Source organism: Oncorhynchus nerka, linkage group LG7 (genome assembly GCF_034236695.1).
Source record: "Oncorhynchus nerka isolate Pitt River linkage group LG7, Oner_Uvic_2.0, whole genome shotgun sequence".
Lineage (NCBI taxonomy): Eukaryota > Metazoa > Chordata > Actinopteri > Salmoniformes > Salmonidae > Oncorhynchus > Oncorhynchus nerka.
This window is the reverse complement of record NC_088402.1, coordinates 77,495,224-77,512,657: the sequence shown is the minus strand read 5'-3', so window position 1 is coordinate 77,512,657 and position 17,434 is coordinate 77,495,224. Positions and strand designations below refer to the sequence as shown.

The window sequence follows — 17,434 nt, the reverse complement described above, 5'->3', positions numbered from 1 at the left end:
TCCATGATTGGTTCAGAATGATTGGTTTGTGATTACTATGAATTCCCATTGCAGCCAATTCAGTTGCAATCATTCCGATTTGGTAACAGAATGATGCATTTTATACACACAAAAAAAAGTAACATGCAACAATTTCACTGATTTAGTTCTTTTAAAGGAGATCAGTCAATTGAAATGAATTAATTAGGCCCTAATCTATGAATTTCACATTACCGGAGGAATACTACTTCTACCACCTTTTTCCAATTGCGAACCAACAAATGTTCACAAAATTTGAGCTAAAAAATATTTTTGTGCATATGAAAAATGTATTGGATCTTATTTCAGCTCATGAAACCAACACTTTAAATGCTGCATTTAAAATGTGTTGTTTTAGAGAATCCAACCGGCCACAACTGCAGATCATGTGTCCGCACGCCAGCCAAGGACCTCCACAGCCGGCTTCTTCACCAACGGGATCGGCAGACCAGGCAACCAGACAGCTGATGAAAATGAGGAGTATTTGTCTGTAATAATGCCCTTTAGTGGGGAAAAACTCATTCTGATTGGCTGGGCCTGGCTCCCAATTGGGTGGGCCTATGTCCTCCCAGGCCCACCCATGGCAGTGCCCCCTGCCCAGTAATTTGAAATCCATAGATCAGGGCCTATTGAATTGATTTCAAATGACTGATTTCCTTATATGAACTGTGACTCAGTAAAATCTTTGGAATTGTTGCATTCATATTTTTGGTACACACACACACGTCCCTTTTTAAGGTCACAGTTATGAAAACTCAGGACACTATAATAAATTAATTTATAATGCCCTTCATAAATCAGCTGATTTCAAAAAGTGCTGTACAGAAACCCAACCTAAAAACCCAAACAGCAAGCAATGCAGGTGTAGAAACATGGTGGCTAGGAAAAACTCCCTAGAAAGGTCAGAACCCAGAAAGAAACCTAGAGGGGAACCAGGCTATGAGGGGTGGCCAGTCCTCTTCTGGCTGTGCCGGGTGTAGATTATAACAGAACATGGCCTAGATTTTCAAATGCTCATAGATGACCAGCAGGGTCAGATAATAATAAAAGTGGTTGTAGAGGGTGCAACAGGTCAGCACCTCACAAGTAAATGTCAGTTGGCTTTTCACAGCCGATCATTCAGACAATCTCTACTGCACCTGCTGTATCTAGAGAGTTTTAAAAAACAGGTCTGGGACAAAGTAGCACGTCCAGTGAACAGGAAACTGGAGATGCAGCACGACCAGGTGGACTGGGGACAGCAATCCCTCCATCAGTGCTCAGACTGTCCACAATAGGCTGAGAGATGCTGGACTGAGGGCTTGTAGGCCTATTGTAAGGCAGGTCCTCACCGGTAACAACGTTGCCTATGGGCACAAACCCACCGTCGCTGGACCAGACAGGACTGGCAAAAAGTGCTCTTCACTGACGAGTCGCCGTTTGTATCACCAGGGGTGATGGTCGGATTCGCGTTTATCATCAAAGGAATGAGCGTTACACCGAAGCCTGTACTCTGGAGCGGGATCGATTTGCAGGTGGAGGGTCCGTCATGGTCTGAGGCAGTGTGTCACAGCATCATCGGACTGAGCTTGTTGTCATTGCAGGCAATCTCAACGCTGTGCGTTACAGGGAAGACATCCTCCTCCCTCATGTGGTACCCTTCCTGCAGGATCATCCTGACATGACCCTCCAGCATGACAATGCCACCAGCCATACTGCTCGTTCTTGTGTGCGATTTCCTGCAAGACAGGAATGTCAGCGTTCTGCCATGGCCAGTGAAGAGCCCGGATTCAATCCAATTGAACACGTCTGGGACCTGTTGGATCGAAGGGTGAGGGATAGGGCCAATCCCCCCAGAAATGTCCGGGAACTTGCAGGTTCCTTGGTGGAAAAAGTGCAAATCAATCCCAGAACAACAGCAATAGACCTTTTGTACCCGTTTCCTCCAGCATCTTCACAAGTGTCTATATCCACAGTAAAACAAGCCCTAACATAATTTGAAAGGCCGCTCAGCAAGGAAGAAGCCACTGCTCCAAAACTGACATAAAAGACAGACTAGGGTTTACAAAAATGTTCCCTGGTCTGATGAAACAAAAAATAGAACGGTTGTTATGATTGGAGGAAAAAGGGGGAGGCTTGCAAATCGAAGAACACCATCCCAACCATGAAGCACGGGGGAGGCAGCATCATGTTGTGGGGGTGCTTTGCTGCAGGAGGGACTGGTGCACTTCACAAAATAGATGGCATCATGAGGTAGGAAAATGATGTGGATATATTGAAGCAACATCTCAAGACATCAGTCAGGAAGTTAAAGCTTGGTCGCAAATGGGTCTTCCAAATGGACAATGACCTCAAGCATACTTCCAAAGTTGTGGCAAAATGGCTTAAGGACACCAAAGTCAAGGTACTGGAGTGGCCATCAAAGCCCTGACCTCCATCCTATAGAAAATTTGTGGGCAGAACTGAAAAAGCGTGTGCGAGCAAGGAGGCCTTACAAACCGGTCTCAGTTAAAATTCACCGAACTTATTGTGGGAAGCTTGTGGAAGGCTACCCAGAAACATTTAACCCAAGTTAAACAATTTAAAGGCAATGCTACCAAATACTAATTGAGTGTATGTAAACTTCTGACCCACTGGGAATGTGATGAAAGAAATAAAAGCTGAAATCAATCACTACTATTATTCTGACATCACATTCTTAAAATAAAGTGGTGATCCTAACTGAGCAGGGACAGGTCATTTTTAAGATTAAATGTCAGGAATTGTGAAAAGCCTTTTCACATTTGAAGTCTGGTTTTCAAGCACTTTAGAGATCACCATTGGATCTAAAGTTAGTGTTAAATCCAAACAAAACGCATGCATTTTTCCAAGGCCCCATAAACCAGATTTCAATTAATTGTAATGACTAGTTTGAACGGTACACAAATTGAGCGAGTTCCTACAAATATCTTGATGATAAACTGTCATTTTAAAAAAATGTCACAGCTGGTGAAGTTGAAGTTCAATGTTGGTTTATTTTACAGAAACAAAAGGATGTCTGACTTTTGTTAATAGGAAGGAAATTGTCCAGGCCATTTTAGATTATGGGGATATGAACTGACCAAGGGGGACCAGTACAGAGTACTGATCGGAAACCTCTTGATAAATGGGTCTGTTTTTTCTTAATGTTTGTCATTTTGTTTATTGTATGCATTTAAATGTATTCCTGCAGGGCTCATCTGTAAAAGAGACCCTGGTCTCAGAATGACTTCCCAGTCATAAAACAATGTTAAATAAATTAAAAAAATATCCTTCCACAACCATAAGACCCACCAATAATTGAATAATTTAATCAAAAGTTTAACTGCTTTTTACAATAATCACTGAGTCTAAGAAAAAGCATTTTTATTTTTGTATTTAACCTGAACCACGCATAATACACATTAACTAATAATAACTAACTTTTTGTAGCAGGCATTATAAGAAAATGTACACAAATGAACTCAAATCTCTCAAGTACAAGCCCACATTCTAGTGAGGAGCCAGCTAATCTTTACATTTCAAATTTAGCAAACTTGGATCCATTTGCTAGATAACAAGGTAGAACAGATGAATTGTTATGAACACAGACTTGTCTGTCTCCAACTGTTTGAACAGCAGGCTAGCCCGTCCACTTTGTTCAGATGTTGAAATCATGAGGACTACCTTATTTCTCAGAAATAGAACCAGTTGACAATTCCTTACACATTAGCTTCAGAAAGTATTCAGACCCCTTGACTATTTCCACATTTTGTTACATTACAGCCTTATTCTGAAATGTATTACATTGTGTGTAGATCGATGAGGGGGGAAAAAACAACAATGACAAAGCAAAAACAAGTTCACATTTGAGCTAATTTATAAATATAAAAACTGAAATATCACATTTAAATAAGTATTCAGAACCTTTACTCAGTACTTTGTTGAAGCACCATTGGCAGCAATTACAGCCTCGAGTCATCTTGGGTATGACTCTACAATCTTGACAACTGTATTTGGGGAGTTTCTCCCATTCTTCTCTGCAGATCCTCTCAAGCTCTCAGGTTGGATGGGTAGCGTTGCTGCACAGATATTTTCAGATCTCTCCAAAGATGTTCGACTGGGCTCTGGCTGGACTACTCAAGGACATTCAGAGACTTGTCTCGAAGCCAGTCCTGCGTTGTCTTGGCTGTGTGCTTAGGGTCGTTGTCCTGTTGGAAGGTGAACCTTCGTCCCAGTCTGAAGTCCTGAATGCTCTGGAGCAGGTTTTCAAGGATCTCTGTACTTTGCTCCGTTCATCATTCCCTCGATCCTGACTAGTCGCACAATCCCTGCTGCTGAAAAACATCCCCACAGCATGAGGCTGCCACCACCATGCTTCACCGTAGGGATGGTGCCAGGTTTCCTCCACATGTGACCTGTGTGTTGTTATCTCATGGTCCTCTACCACGCCATGTTTAACATGTTGTTATCTCATGGTCCTCTACCACGCCATGTTTAACATGTTGTTATCTCATGGTCCTCTACCACGCCATATTTAACATGTTATCTCAGGGTCCTCTACCACGCCATGTTTAACATGTTGTTATCTCATGGTCCTCTACCACGCCATGTTTAACATCTCAGGGTTATCTCATGGTCCTCCTACTACACGCCATGTTTAACATGTTGTTATCTCATGGTCCTCTACCACGCCATGTTTAACATGTTGTTATCTCATGGTCCTCTACCACGCCATGTTTAACATGTTGTTATCTCATGGTCCTCTACCACGCCATGTTTAACATGTTGTTATCTCATGGTCCTCTACCACGCCATGTTTAACATGTTATCTCATGGTCCTCTACCACGCCATGTTTAACATGTTATCTCAGGGTCCTCTACCACGCCATGTTTAACATGTTCTCATGGTCCTCTACCACGCCATGTTTAACATGTTGTTATCTCAGGGTCCTCTACCACGCCATGTTTAACATGTTGTTATCTCAGGGTCCTCTACCACGCCATGTTTAACATGTTGTTATCTCAGGGTCCTCTACCACGCCATGTTTAACATGTTGTTATCTCATGGTCCTCTACCACGCCATGTTTAACATGTTGTTATCTCATGTTTAACAACATGTTGTTATCTCAGGGTCCTCTACCACGCCATGTTTAACATGTTGTTATCTCAGGGTCCTCTACCACGCCATGTTTAACATGTTGTTATCTCAGGGTCCTCTACCACGCCATGTTTAACATGTTGTTATCTCAGGGTCCTCTACCACGCCATGTTTAACATGTTGTTATCTCAGGGTCCTCTACCACGCCATGTTTAACATGTTGTTATCTCATGGTCCTCTACCACGCCATGTTTAACATGTTGTTATCTCATGGTCCTCTACCACGCCATGTTTAACATGTTGTTATCTCATGGTCCTCTACCACGCCATGTTTAACATGTTGTTATCTCATGGTCCTCTACCATGTTGTTATCCATGTTTAACATGTTGTTATCTCATGGTCCTCTACCACGCCATGTTTAACATGTTGTTATCTCATGGTCCTCTACCACGCCATGTTTAACATGTTGTTATCTCATGGTCCTCTACCACGCCATGTTTAACATGTTGTTATCTCATGGTCCTCTACCACGCCATGTTTAACATGTTATCTCATGGTCCTCTACCACTCCATGTTCTGCTAGATGTTTTCTAAGACCCCCTTTCTATCCATTTGATCAGAAATCAAAGCCTTAGCTCATTCCTACCTTTTAAGATGCACAATTGTTGAAAAATGTATATGCCCTAATAAAAAGCATATGACAGCTTTCATTTGACACAAAACTGCATGCGCTCCTAAGTTAACGTTCTGACAAAAAAATGTGCCGAACTCCCGACAGATTGAGAGAAAAAAAAGGGTGCTGAACCACCACACAGTAAGAAACGGGAATCCTGCCCGTTCAGGAGGAAGTATTCAGACTGCTACTTGCAGAGACAGGCCTGTGTTGCCTTCTATAGACAGGTTGGTTGTTTAGCAACAAAACCAAAACTTTTGCAACTACTGTATATGGCAAAATAGACAGGGTTGGCTTAGATTGTTGACAATTGTAGTAAACTATATTTGTTGACAACATGTCGTAAACTATATTTCATGCAACATTTTTACAATGAGCACTAGTTCTCAGTGAATTTTAGCATAGCGTTGACTTTAGTCAAAACAAGACATGGCATCAAGAATAAGATAAAACTAGCTGAAACTAGCCACCTACGACTCCCCACATGGCAGCTTCTTGTCATTGTTGCTAGCCATCTGACCAGTCAGAATCACAACACACAGACTTCTGCCCCATTGAAGCGTGTGCATCGTTTTTGTGACGCTGTCAGGTGGCATTACACATTTTGTATTGTAGATATGTAGTGGTGTAATAATGTTATATGATGTACTGTTTTATATGTAAGTGCCTTAATGTGTTTGGACCCCAGGAAAAGTAGCTACTGCCTTGGCAGCAGCTAACCGGGATCCCTAATAAATACAAACATGCCAAGTGACTCTGCTTAGAGCACAGCAGCCTATCCACTGACTCCAAACACAGATATAGTGATGCAGATGAAAACTTTGCACCCTGGTATTAGTGGTGCTTTCACATCAAATGAGCATGTGCCGTTCAGAAACAATGCAACAGGCCTTGGCACAGGCTGGCAAGGAAGCCCTTTCCACAAGAGACACTATATAGAGAGCAACCCTCCCTTACACAAACAAAATCGGTAAAAATTAAATATTCTCAAACATTTATAGGACAAGACATTTGTAAACAGATCTATTGAAGACACATTCATCCCAATCCAACAACAGTACATCAACTACCCGCTACCCATGTGGTGCAAAAAAGGGGTTGACTGTGTGTGTTCTTTCCAGCAGAGAAAATTGCTATCAGACATGCAATTTAAAAGTCCATACTTAAACCACCAGTTAAGAGGGACAAACAACTGGTATTGCCTTCTTCAGCTTGTTGATATAAAGAATCCTTTCATTTAAATGGCATAGCTGAAAGTGCAGTGGGACTACTCTCTGAAATCCTCACAGAAATCAAAACACTTATTCACTGACTCAAAATATGGTTATTGTCAGCCTTAGGGCTCTAATGTTCATAAACAGCCATTTGAATGGGGTGGTATGTGTGTTTTTATTTATATAGGGACACTGAGGTAAACATTACATCCAATGTCTACTAACCTGAAAATGCACCATGTGTCAGAGCTCAGGTTATCCCCTTGTAATTATCCACTATGTTCTGAAGAGCAGGGAAGCCACAAGGCCAATTTAACAGGGTGTGGTTCTCTCCAAGACCATGGAGAACGGTGGTTTACAATTAATAGTCACCACGATGACCTTGGACGAGTTTGAAATCCATTACCCACTTTGCATAATTAAAACAACTTTAATCCAAATCAAACCATTTAATCTATACACCATTAATCCAAGATGGCGTAGCAGTCAGACGTCTTTTGTCCTCTAAAACTCAACTTTAAAACACTCTCCTGCAACCCGCCTCACCCAATGTGATGCGGATCTGTTTATTTCTAAAGTATTATTCACCTCGAATTCGGAATCCCCCAACAGAAGCTAGCCAGCTCACTAGCTAATAGTCAGCTAACCACTGCTAGCGGTCATCAGCTAACCTTTAGCTCGGAAAGCTCTTGCCAGTTTGTACAACGTGACTCAAACCAGAGCATACCGGACCTATTTTCTCTCCATATCCCCGGATTCCTACTGCAAGCTCTGGACAATTTCACCTGGATCTTCGCAGCTAGCTAGCTACTATCCAAGTACTGGCTAACGTCGGACCCGGAGCAAGCAACAATTAGCCTGGAGCTAGCGCATGCTAGGCCCTTTCTCCCAGCTATCTAAAAGAGGCCCATCAGCCACTCCTGGGCTACAATACACGGACCACTTCTACTGCCGGTACGGGGCACGGAACCCTGCCGATCCTTCACGACTGGACTAAGATGTAATCTGCTCGAGGGGGTACTCAACTGGCCTCTACATCGCGACCCGCCCTGAATGCCCATCCGATAGCCAAGGCTCGCTAGCTGTCTAGAGTAGAGGTCCACCGATTATGATTTTTTTTCAACGCCAATACCGATTATTGGAGGACCAATAAAGCCGATACCGATTAAAAAAATCGGTCAATTTTTTAATAATGACAATTACAACAATACTGAATGAACACTTATTTTAACTTAATATAATACATCAATAAAATCAATTTAGCCTCAAGTAAATAATGAAACATGTTTAATTTGGTTTAAATAATGCAAAAACAAAGTAATTGCGAAGAAAGTAAAAGTGCAATATGTGCTATGTAAGAAAGCTAACGTTTCAGTTCCTTGCTCAGAACATGAGACAATATGAAAGCTGGTGGTTCCTTTTAACATGAGTCTTCAATATTCCCAGGTAAGAAGGTTTAAGTTGTAGTTATTATAGGAATTATAGGACTATTTCCCTCTATACCATTTGTATTTCATTAACCTTTGACTACTGGATATTCTTATAGGCACTTTAGTATTGCCAGTGTAACAGTATAGCTTCCGTCCCTCTCCTCGCTCCTCCCTGGGCTCGAACCAGCAACACAACGACAATTAGCGCATGCTAACTAGCTAGCCATTTCCCTTTGGTTACACGAGCCTCGTCTCGGGAGTTGATAGGCTTGAAGTCATACCAGTGCAATGCTTGATGCACAACGAAGAGCTGCTGGCAAAACGCACAAAGGTGCTGGTTGAATGACTGTTAACGCGCCTGCTTCTGCCTAACCACCGCTCAGTCAGATACTTAGGTACTTGTATGCTCAGTCAGAATATATGCAACGCAGGACACACTAGATAATATCTAGTAATATCATCAACCATGTGTAGTTAACTAGTGATTATGAATTATTGTTTTTTAGCAACTTACCTTGGCTTACTGCATTCGCGTAAAAGGCAGTCTCCTTGTGGAGTACAACGAGAGAGAGGCAGGTCGTTATTGTGTTGGACTAGTTAACTGTAAGGTTGCAAGATTGGTTCCCCGAGCTAACAAGGTGAAAATCTGTCGTTCCCTGAACAAGGCAGTTAACCCACCGTTCCTAGGCCATTATTGAAAATAAGAATGTGTTCTTAACTGACTTGCCTAGTTAAATAAAAAGGTGTGTATGTATATATATATATATAATTATTTTTTAATCTGCAAATCGGCGCCCAAAAATACCAATTTTTATGAAAACTTGAAAACGGCCCTAATTAAAATCAGCCATTCCGATTAAATCGGTCGACCTCTAGTCTAGAGCATATTGGACTGTTAGCTGTATAGATCCATCTGCCAATTTCCTGGGCCACTATACCTATTTTGCCAATTGGACTTGGACCCCACCTAATCCATCACGACTTGTCTGTCGACGTCACTACACGCGTCGAGACGTCCCTCAAAGGCCCTTCTGCTAATTTGCTATCCCCGGCCTGCTAGCTGTCTGAATCGCTGCGTCTCCAGCCAGATCACCCATGCCTCTCCCTAATATCAATATGCCCTGTCCATTACTGTCCTGGTTAGTGATTATCGTCTTATTTCACTAGAGCCTCTAGCCCTGCTCAATATGCCTTAACCTAACATTTAGTTCCACCTCACACATATACGGTGAGATCACCTGGTTTAAATATCTCTATCATTACTCAATGCCTAGTTTTACCTCTAATGTACTCACATCCTACCACACCTCTGTCTGTACATTACACCTTGAATCTATTCTCTCACGCCCAGAAACCTGCTCCTTTTACTCTCTGCTCTGAACGCACTAAACGACCTGCACTGATAGCCTTTAGCTGTACCCTCATCCTACGCCTCCTCTGTTCCTCTCCTGGACACCATATGTGAATTGATTGCCCCCCCCCATCTATCTTCAGAGCTCGTGCTGCTAGGTGACCTAAACTGTGACATGCTTAACATCCCAGCCACCCTTCAATCTAAGCTTGATGCTCTCAATCTCACACAAATTATCAATGAAGCCACCAGGTCCAAATAGGTAAACAGGGGGACCCTCATAGATATCATCCTAACTAACTTGCCCTCCAAATACACCTCTGCGGTTTTCAACCAAGATCTCAGCGATCACTGCCTCATTGCCTGCATCCGTAATGGGTCTGCGGTCAAACGACCACCCCTCATCACTGTCAAACGCTCCCTAAAACACTTCAGCGAGGAGGACATTGACCTCATCCTGTCAGTAGAGGATGCCTAGTTATTCTTGAAAAGTGCCTTCCTCATCTTAAATAAGCATGTCCCATTAAAAAAAATGTAGAACCAGAAACAGCTGCACATAGTCCATCTAATTAGCCCACCCAATCTACCTACCTCATCCCCATAAAGTTTTTATTTTCCATTTACTTTTCTGCTCTTTTGCACACCAGTATCTCTACCTGCACATCATCATCTGCTCATTTATCACTCCAGTGTTAATCTGCTAAATTGTAATTATTCGCTCCTATGGCCTATTTATTGCCTACCTCCTCATGCCTTTTGCACACACTGTATATAGACTCTTTTTTTTATACTGTGTCATTGTTTTGTTTATTGTGTTACTGGCTTGTTTATTGTTTACTCCATGTTGTTGTCTGTGTTGTTGTCTGTGTCACACTGCTTTGCTTTATCTTGGCCAGGTCGCAGTTGCAAATGAGAACTTGTTCTCAACTAGCCTACCTGGCTAAATAAAAGTTGAAATTAAAAATAAAAAAAATACCAAAACGAAGACAGAATGTTCAGCTGGAACGACAACACAAGCCCTACATGAATCCAATCCACACATTCAGATGAATAGTTCCAATATTGTTATATATTGAGATAGATCATTCCATTACTGAATTCATAGACCTCAAATGTGCCTATACCGTCCACTCTGATTAGAGCAATGTCTGATAACTGCATCGTAAAACCCAATAGTCTTGTCGATGCTATCAAATGACACATGTCCCAGCTGACTGAAAGAGGTTGAGTGTCTCCAGCTCCCTGAGGGTAAAAAGCAGTGTATCTGTGCCACCTGTAACTCAAACTCGAGATCCCCCAGAAACAGGTCTGGGTCTCTGAAGAACAGCCCAGCTAAAACGAGGCTAATAAGACCTGCAAGACAGGGTGAGACCTGACAACACCGACAGGACAACAACTTTGGTTGCCATTCTCTCCCATGTGTTTTAAAGAGTACTTTGTAAAAGAATGAGGGATGATAGGAAAATATATGCAACGATCGAGGGGGGGGGGGGTAGCATCCAGCTGTGAGAGCAGGTTTATGGCCATGACTTCATCTGTCGATTCAGCTGTGAATGTGAACACGTTCACATGACTCAAGGTAAGGGGCTGGTTGGTCCCTAGTGTAAAACCATGCCACATTTGCCACAATAGTAGGTAAGCTACATCAGTCGTATCAATCTTATTTGTGTTCTGAAATAGTCAACACCGAATTGTAAATTGTTTTTCCCACAGTGGGCAACTGTCCATGTACTTAGATGGCAAACTAAACATATTTTTTTAAACTGTCAAAACATTCTCCATGCAGTTTCACAGACCGATCTTGAGTAGTAAAAATGGACACACTGGTAGTCACAGACTTTTCACGCTCTGGAACAGATGGGTATCATGCAAAGACAAAGCAATGAGTTCAAACAGTCACACTCACCTACCCATTTCCTGCTATGGAAGAAAACTGCTATGGAAAAAAACTGAACAAACACCACAAGATGATGCAGACCACAGCGGCAGGAAGTGTCAGGAAAGTAAAAGGAGGAAAAGTAAAAGGAAATCACAGGAGAAAAAGTAGAATGTCTCCAAAGGAGAATATTGAAACCAAAACGAGCCAGGGACCCCTAAACACACCAGACAGAAATCTGCACCCAGATTAAACCAGGCTAAAGAAGATTAAACCAGGCTGTGTGTTTAAAGCAGCCTTTCCCAAACAGGTGCACTTTTAGGTTTTTGCCCTAGCACTTAACAGCCGATTCAAATAATCAACTCATCCTCAAGTTTTGAGTTAGGGCAAAAACCAAAATGTGCACCCCTTGGAGTTAGCAGGACTGAGTTTGGGACACGCTGGTTTAAATCAATTAAGAAAAGACCCATGGCATGGAACTCTGACAACCTCCCAACATACCTTCCAGGCTCTACATCATACACTAAAACCACACCCAGCTACTGGTGGAGACTTCACTTGTCAAACAAACTACAGTAAATTACACACATAGGTATCATGAATTATGATGGCTGTAATTATGTCCATAATATCCTGTAGCCTATGTGTACATAATTCTATCCATAAGGAAGGCTGTTTCTTGTTGTGCTTGTGCACAGAGAGCCCAGACAATACATCTGTTCCCAGATTAGACCAGTGTGTTTAAGAGCAGAGGCTTAAGACCTGGTGGCGTGGAACATTGAAGGTTTCCAGACTCAACCAATTAGGCTACAAAACTTCAAACCCAGTCACTTACTGAGACTATAATATACTGGCTGTACATCCTATAAGATGAAGGGTAAAAGAGGGCATTGTTGCAGAATAACTAGCGGACTGCTCGTTGAGAGATGATAGGAAAACGATCGAGGGGGGGGGGGGGGGGGGGGGGTAGCAAAATGCTTGTTGCAGAATTGTAATTGTAATTAATGAATATCTAGTAGACAAGACTGTCTGTTCCTAGGCTGTCATTGAAAATAACAATTTGTTCTTAACTGACTTGCCTAGTTAAGTAAAGCTAAAAAAAAACATTTCAAGTCAAGAATGCTGTCCAGTGCAACGTTTACCCTTCCCTCTGACGTGTGCTGGAGAGAAGGTGTGCTGGCAAGCAAAGGCAACATTTTTGAAAAATGCTATCAATAACATTGTTGAATCTGGTTACTACAACCAGATTCAGATTCCTCTTTCAACAGTGTGGTTTCTCAGCAGATTTATCATCTGGGTGCTTTCAAGTCCAAGACCAAAATAATTTGCCCATAGGACTCCAACTGTGATGATTTTGTTCTCTGGTCATTTGCCAATGACAGTCTTCAACTTGGGGAGGTGTTGGCTTGCCAGCCTTGGTAATCTAGTCAGCTCACAGACTGAACTGTGTCAAGCAAACACTTGGTGCTGGAGGTCAAGGTGACAATGTTCTTGTTTACCCGCCTTAACTCTTGGCCAAAGCTCTGCATCAGAGTCCGGCCCAATGTCTTCTCTGAGCAACTTATTGCATTCTCTGTAAGCACTACACATAGTCAGACATTATGGGCCAGTTTTCAAGACAAAGGTAAGGCCTAGTCCTGGAAAAGAATAATCTTCACGTGCAAGTATCTTAAAAACATCATCCTTTACATGAAATTGGCTAATGGAAGACTCCAGATCAGTCCAAGGAAATTATTCCACAAGGGAATAGAGGCCAAGATTGTCATAAATACCATATGAGTTCAAGGACACTGTGTGAGATCAAAGGATGGATAATACACTAAAATAAAACACAAAAAGTATGTTGACACCCCTTCAGATTTGTGGATTCTGCCATTTCAGCCACACAAGTTGCCGACAGGTGTAATAAATCGAGCATACAGCCATGTAATCTCCAGAGACAAACATTGGCAGCTGAATGGCTCGTACTGAAGACCTCGGTGACTTTCAATGTGGCACCAGGACCGCCAAGTGTTGAAGCGCATAGTGCGTAAAAATCCTCTGTCCTCAGTTGCAATACTCAATACCGAGTTCCAAACGGCCGCTGGGAGCAAGGTGAGCACAACTGTTCGTTGGAAGCTTCATGAAATGGGTTTCCATGTCTGAGCAGCCGCACACACAAGCCAAAGATAACCATGCGCAATGCCAAGCGTTGACTGGAGTGATGAAAGGTTGACGCCATTGGACTCTGGAGCAATGGAAACACCTTGTCTGGCGTGATGAATCACGCTTCACCATCTGGAAGTCCGACGGATGCCAGGAAAACGCTACCTGCCCCAATGCATAGTGCCAAATGTAAAGTTTGGTGGAGGAGGAATAATGGTCTGGGGCTGTTTTTCATGGTTAGGGCTAGGCCCCTTAGTTCCAGTGAAGGGAAATCTAAACGCTACAGCATATAATGACATTCTAGATGATTCTGGGTTTCTAACTTTGCGGCAACAGGTTGGGGAAGTCCCTTCCCTGTTTCAGCATGACAATGCCCCCGTGCTCAAAGCGAGGTCCATACAGAAATGGTTTGTCGAGATCAGTGTGAAAGAACTGACCTGCACAGAGCCCTGACCTCAACCCCATCGAACACATTTGAGATTGGAACGTCAACTGTGGGCCTAATACCCTGACATCACTAATGCTCTTGTGGCTGAATGGAAGAACGTCCCAGCAGCAATGTTCCAACATCTAGTGGAAAGCCTTCCCAGAACAGTGGAGGGTATTAATAGCAGCAAAAGGGGAGGACCAACTCCAGATTAATGTGCATGCTTTTGGAATGAATTGTTCGACAAGCTTTTGGTCACGTTGTGTATATGATAATGAATGATGACGAGAGGAGAGAAAATATAACAGTGGCTGTTGTAGGATACTTACGGAGTCGTAGTCGGAGACGAAGCCAACTCCTTGGCGGTGACTTGTGCTGTAGAACTGAATTCATGGTCCACTTGTTTGGAACCATTTAAGTCCTGTTTTTGGTTCTTCGCCTGAAAACTCAACAACAACACATCCCAGAGGAGAAGATCACCTATGGTTGGTCGTCTTCATGTCTGTTCTCAATGAATGGTAGATTCCGATGGTCTGGTCTTGAAGTTTGCATTTAACATTAATGTGCCATTTTATCACTCTCCATTTCGCCTAAAACCACGGTCTTCTTTTTTTGGAACGCCGTGCGTGCTCGTGTATTCGTTCTCTGTAAATAAATTAGCTTGAGAGCACTGCAGTCAACCTGTTAAAAAACAATGCATTGAAATAAATCCAACCTTTCGTGAAAAAACTAACCTGTCACACGGCTGACTCAGTCTCCACCAAAATGGAATAGGCTAATGGCTGACTGGTGCAGAATAGGTCTGACACAAGTAATAAACACCGCCTAAAGGTAAATTCTGCAATATGACAAAAGGACACGATGTTATGGTTTACTCCACTATGCAGCAGTAGTAACCTGTTGCTGCACGAAAATCATTATTTTCGACGTCCTAAATAGGCTTGAACTGTCCAACCACCGTAGCGTTCACCCCTCCCTCTCACCAGCTCACGATAATACTACTATTTATTTTAATCGTCCATTATACCATAGGTGAAAGAAGCACAGACTACTCTGTTGCAACTTTCGTCCATTGACTTCTTCTACATTGCATTCGCGCAAGTGAAGCAACTTGAAGTCGGCAACGTAATTCCCCGCCTAGTCTCAGTCTGTCCCTCCGATTTTCAACCATAAAAAAAAAAGTATTCCATTCATTCAGGCCACCTTCTCGTCTTTCCCTTTAAAAGTTGGTAGAATGTTGCAGCTAGGGGCGCCAAAGAGAGCATAAGTCATTTGATTGTAGCATTGTTAACAAAGACAGTAGAGAAAAACATACAATGTTTCCCTTTAAAAAATAAATAATGTTTCAATAATCAGATATTGTTAAATTGAATCAAAAATTCCTTTCGCTTTAATGGTCTCTATAGCAAGGGATACATTTTGATTTATGCAATTGTGCCTTGATTGATTGGCCCTTACTTGATTAGTCTAGTCACATGGTTCCCCAAACTCGGTCCTGGGGCCACCCATGGGTGCACGTTTCGGTTTTTGCCCTATAGCTCATCAAGCTTTGATTATTTGAATCAGCTGTGTAGTGCTAGGGCAAAACCCAAAATATGCACCAATAAAATGGCGGCGAAAGAAATGACAGCAGTTTTACGGATGTCGAACCCATTGTTAGCATAATGTCTGTGAGTACAACAGAACTGATTTGGCAAGCATAACCCCGAGCACAATCCATCCAGGGAAAAACATTTTTGAGGTCACTGGGTTTTCCAATGTTTTTCTATGGGAGACCTGATTTAATAGGGCCCAGATTCCAGTTCCTATGGCTTCCACTAGATGTCAACAGTCTTTAGAAATTGTTCAATATTTTTCTTTTGAGAAATTAAGAAGTAGGGCTGTTCTTTGTAGGTGTCACTCTGAAGGGCTTTAGACTTTTGTTGAGCGTGAACTGGAGCGCGCTTCACGTTGTTTTTATCCTGAATTAGAAATAGTTTATTCCGTCTTAAATTTGATCATTCATTTACATTTTTAGGATACCTGAGGTTGGATTAGGAACGTTGTTTGAAATGTTTGGACCAAGTTTACAGGTAATTTATTAGATACTTTTTAGTCATGCTGGAACCGGTGTATTTCTGAATCAAACGCGCCAAATAAATTGACATTTTGGGGATATAAAGAAGGAATTTATCAAACAAAACGACCATTCATTGTGTCACTGAGACATTTGAGATTGCAAAAAGAAGATCTTCAAAGGTAAGGCATTTATTGTATGGCTATTTCTGACTTTTGTGTCGCACCTGCCTGGTTGAAATATGTCTTTCATGTGTTTGTATGCGGGGCACTGTCCTCAGATAATCGCATGGTTTGCTTTCGCCGTAAAGCCTTTTTGAAATCTGACACAGCGGCTGGATTAAAAGTTAAACTTTATTTTGATGTATTACACTTATATTTTTGTGAAGGTTGAAAATTAATATTTCTGTAGTTTGAATTTGGCGCGCTACAATTTCACTGGATCCCGCTAACGGGATTCGAGCGGGATTCGCGCTTAAGGGATCCATATTAAGGATCCGGAGAAGGAGAGTGGGAAAGGTGCCTTTACCGTCAATATTACTCGCCAACGTATAATAATTGGACAATAAATTAGACAAGGTATGATCACGAATATCCTACCAACGGGACATCAAAAACTGTAACATCTTATGTTTCACGGAATCGTGGCTGAATGATGACATGGATATTCAGCTAGCAGGATATAAAATGCACTGGCTAGATAGAACAGCACACTCTAATAAGACGAGTGGGGGCGGTCTGTGCATATTTGTAAACAACAGCTGGTGCAAGAAATCTAAGGAAGTCTCTAGATTTTGCTCACCTGAAGTAGAGTATCTTTTGATAAACTGTAGACCACACTATTTGTCAAGAGAGTTTTCATCTATACTTTTCGTGGCTGTTTATTTACCACCACAGATGGACGCTGGCACTAAGACCTCACTCAGTCCGCTGTATAAGGAAATAAGCAAACAGGAAACCGCTCACCCAGAGGCGGTGCTCCTAGTTGCCAGGAACTTTAATTAGGGTAAACTTAAAACAGTTTTACCTAAATTCAATCAACATGTTAAATGCGCAACCAGAGGGAGAAACATTCTAGATCACCTGTACTCCACACACAGAGACACGGACAAAGCTCTCCCTCGCCCTCCATTTGGTAAATCTGACCACAATTCTATCCTCCTGAT

At 42.2% G+C, this 17,434-nt stretch overlaps 1 protein-coding gene across 2 annotated transcripts in view; it reads right to left on the bottom strand.

The window, feature by feature from the left end:
- The window catches only part of plekhg5b (pleckstrin homology domain containing, family G (with RhoGef domain) member 5b), a 115,019-nt gene extending 99,653 nt beyond the window's left edge, over window positions 1–15,366 (bottom strand). Inside the window, exon 1 of one of the 2 annotated variants that reach the window (XM_065020836.1) lies at window positions 14,543–15,366. In XM_065020836.1, coding sequence (XP_064876908.1) covers window positions 14,543–14,627 — 85 coding nt within the window. In that variant the 5' untranslated portion in view covers window positions 14,628–15,366. The remainder of the gene's footprint in view (window positions 1–14,542) is intronic. The other variant, XM_029665093.2, reaches the window with a different exon arrangement.
- Window positions 15,367–17,434: the final 2,068 nt, after the last annotated feature.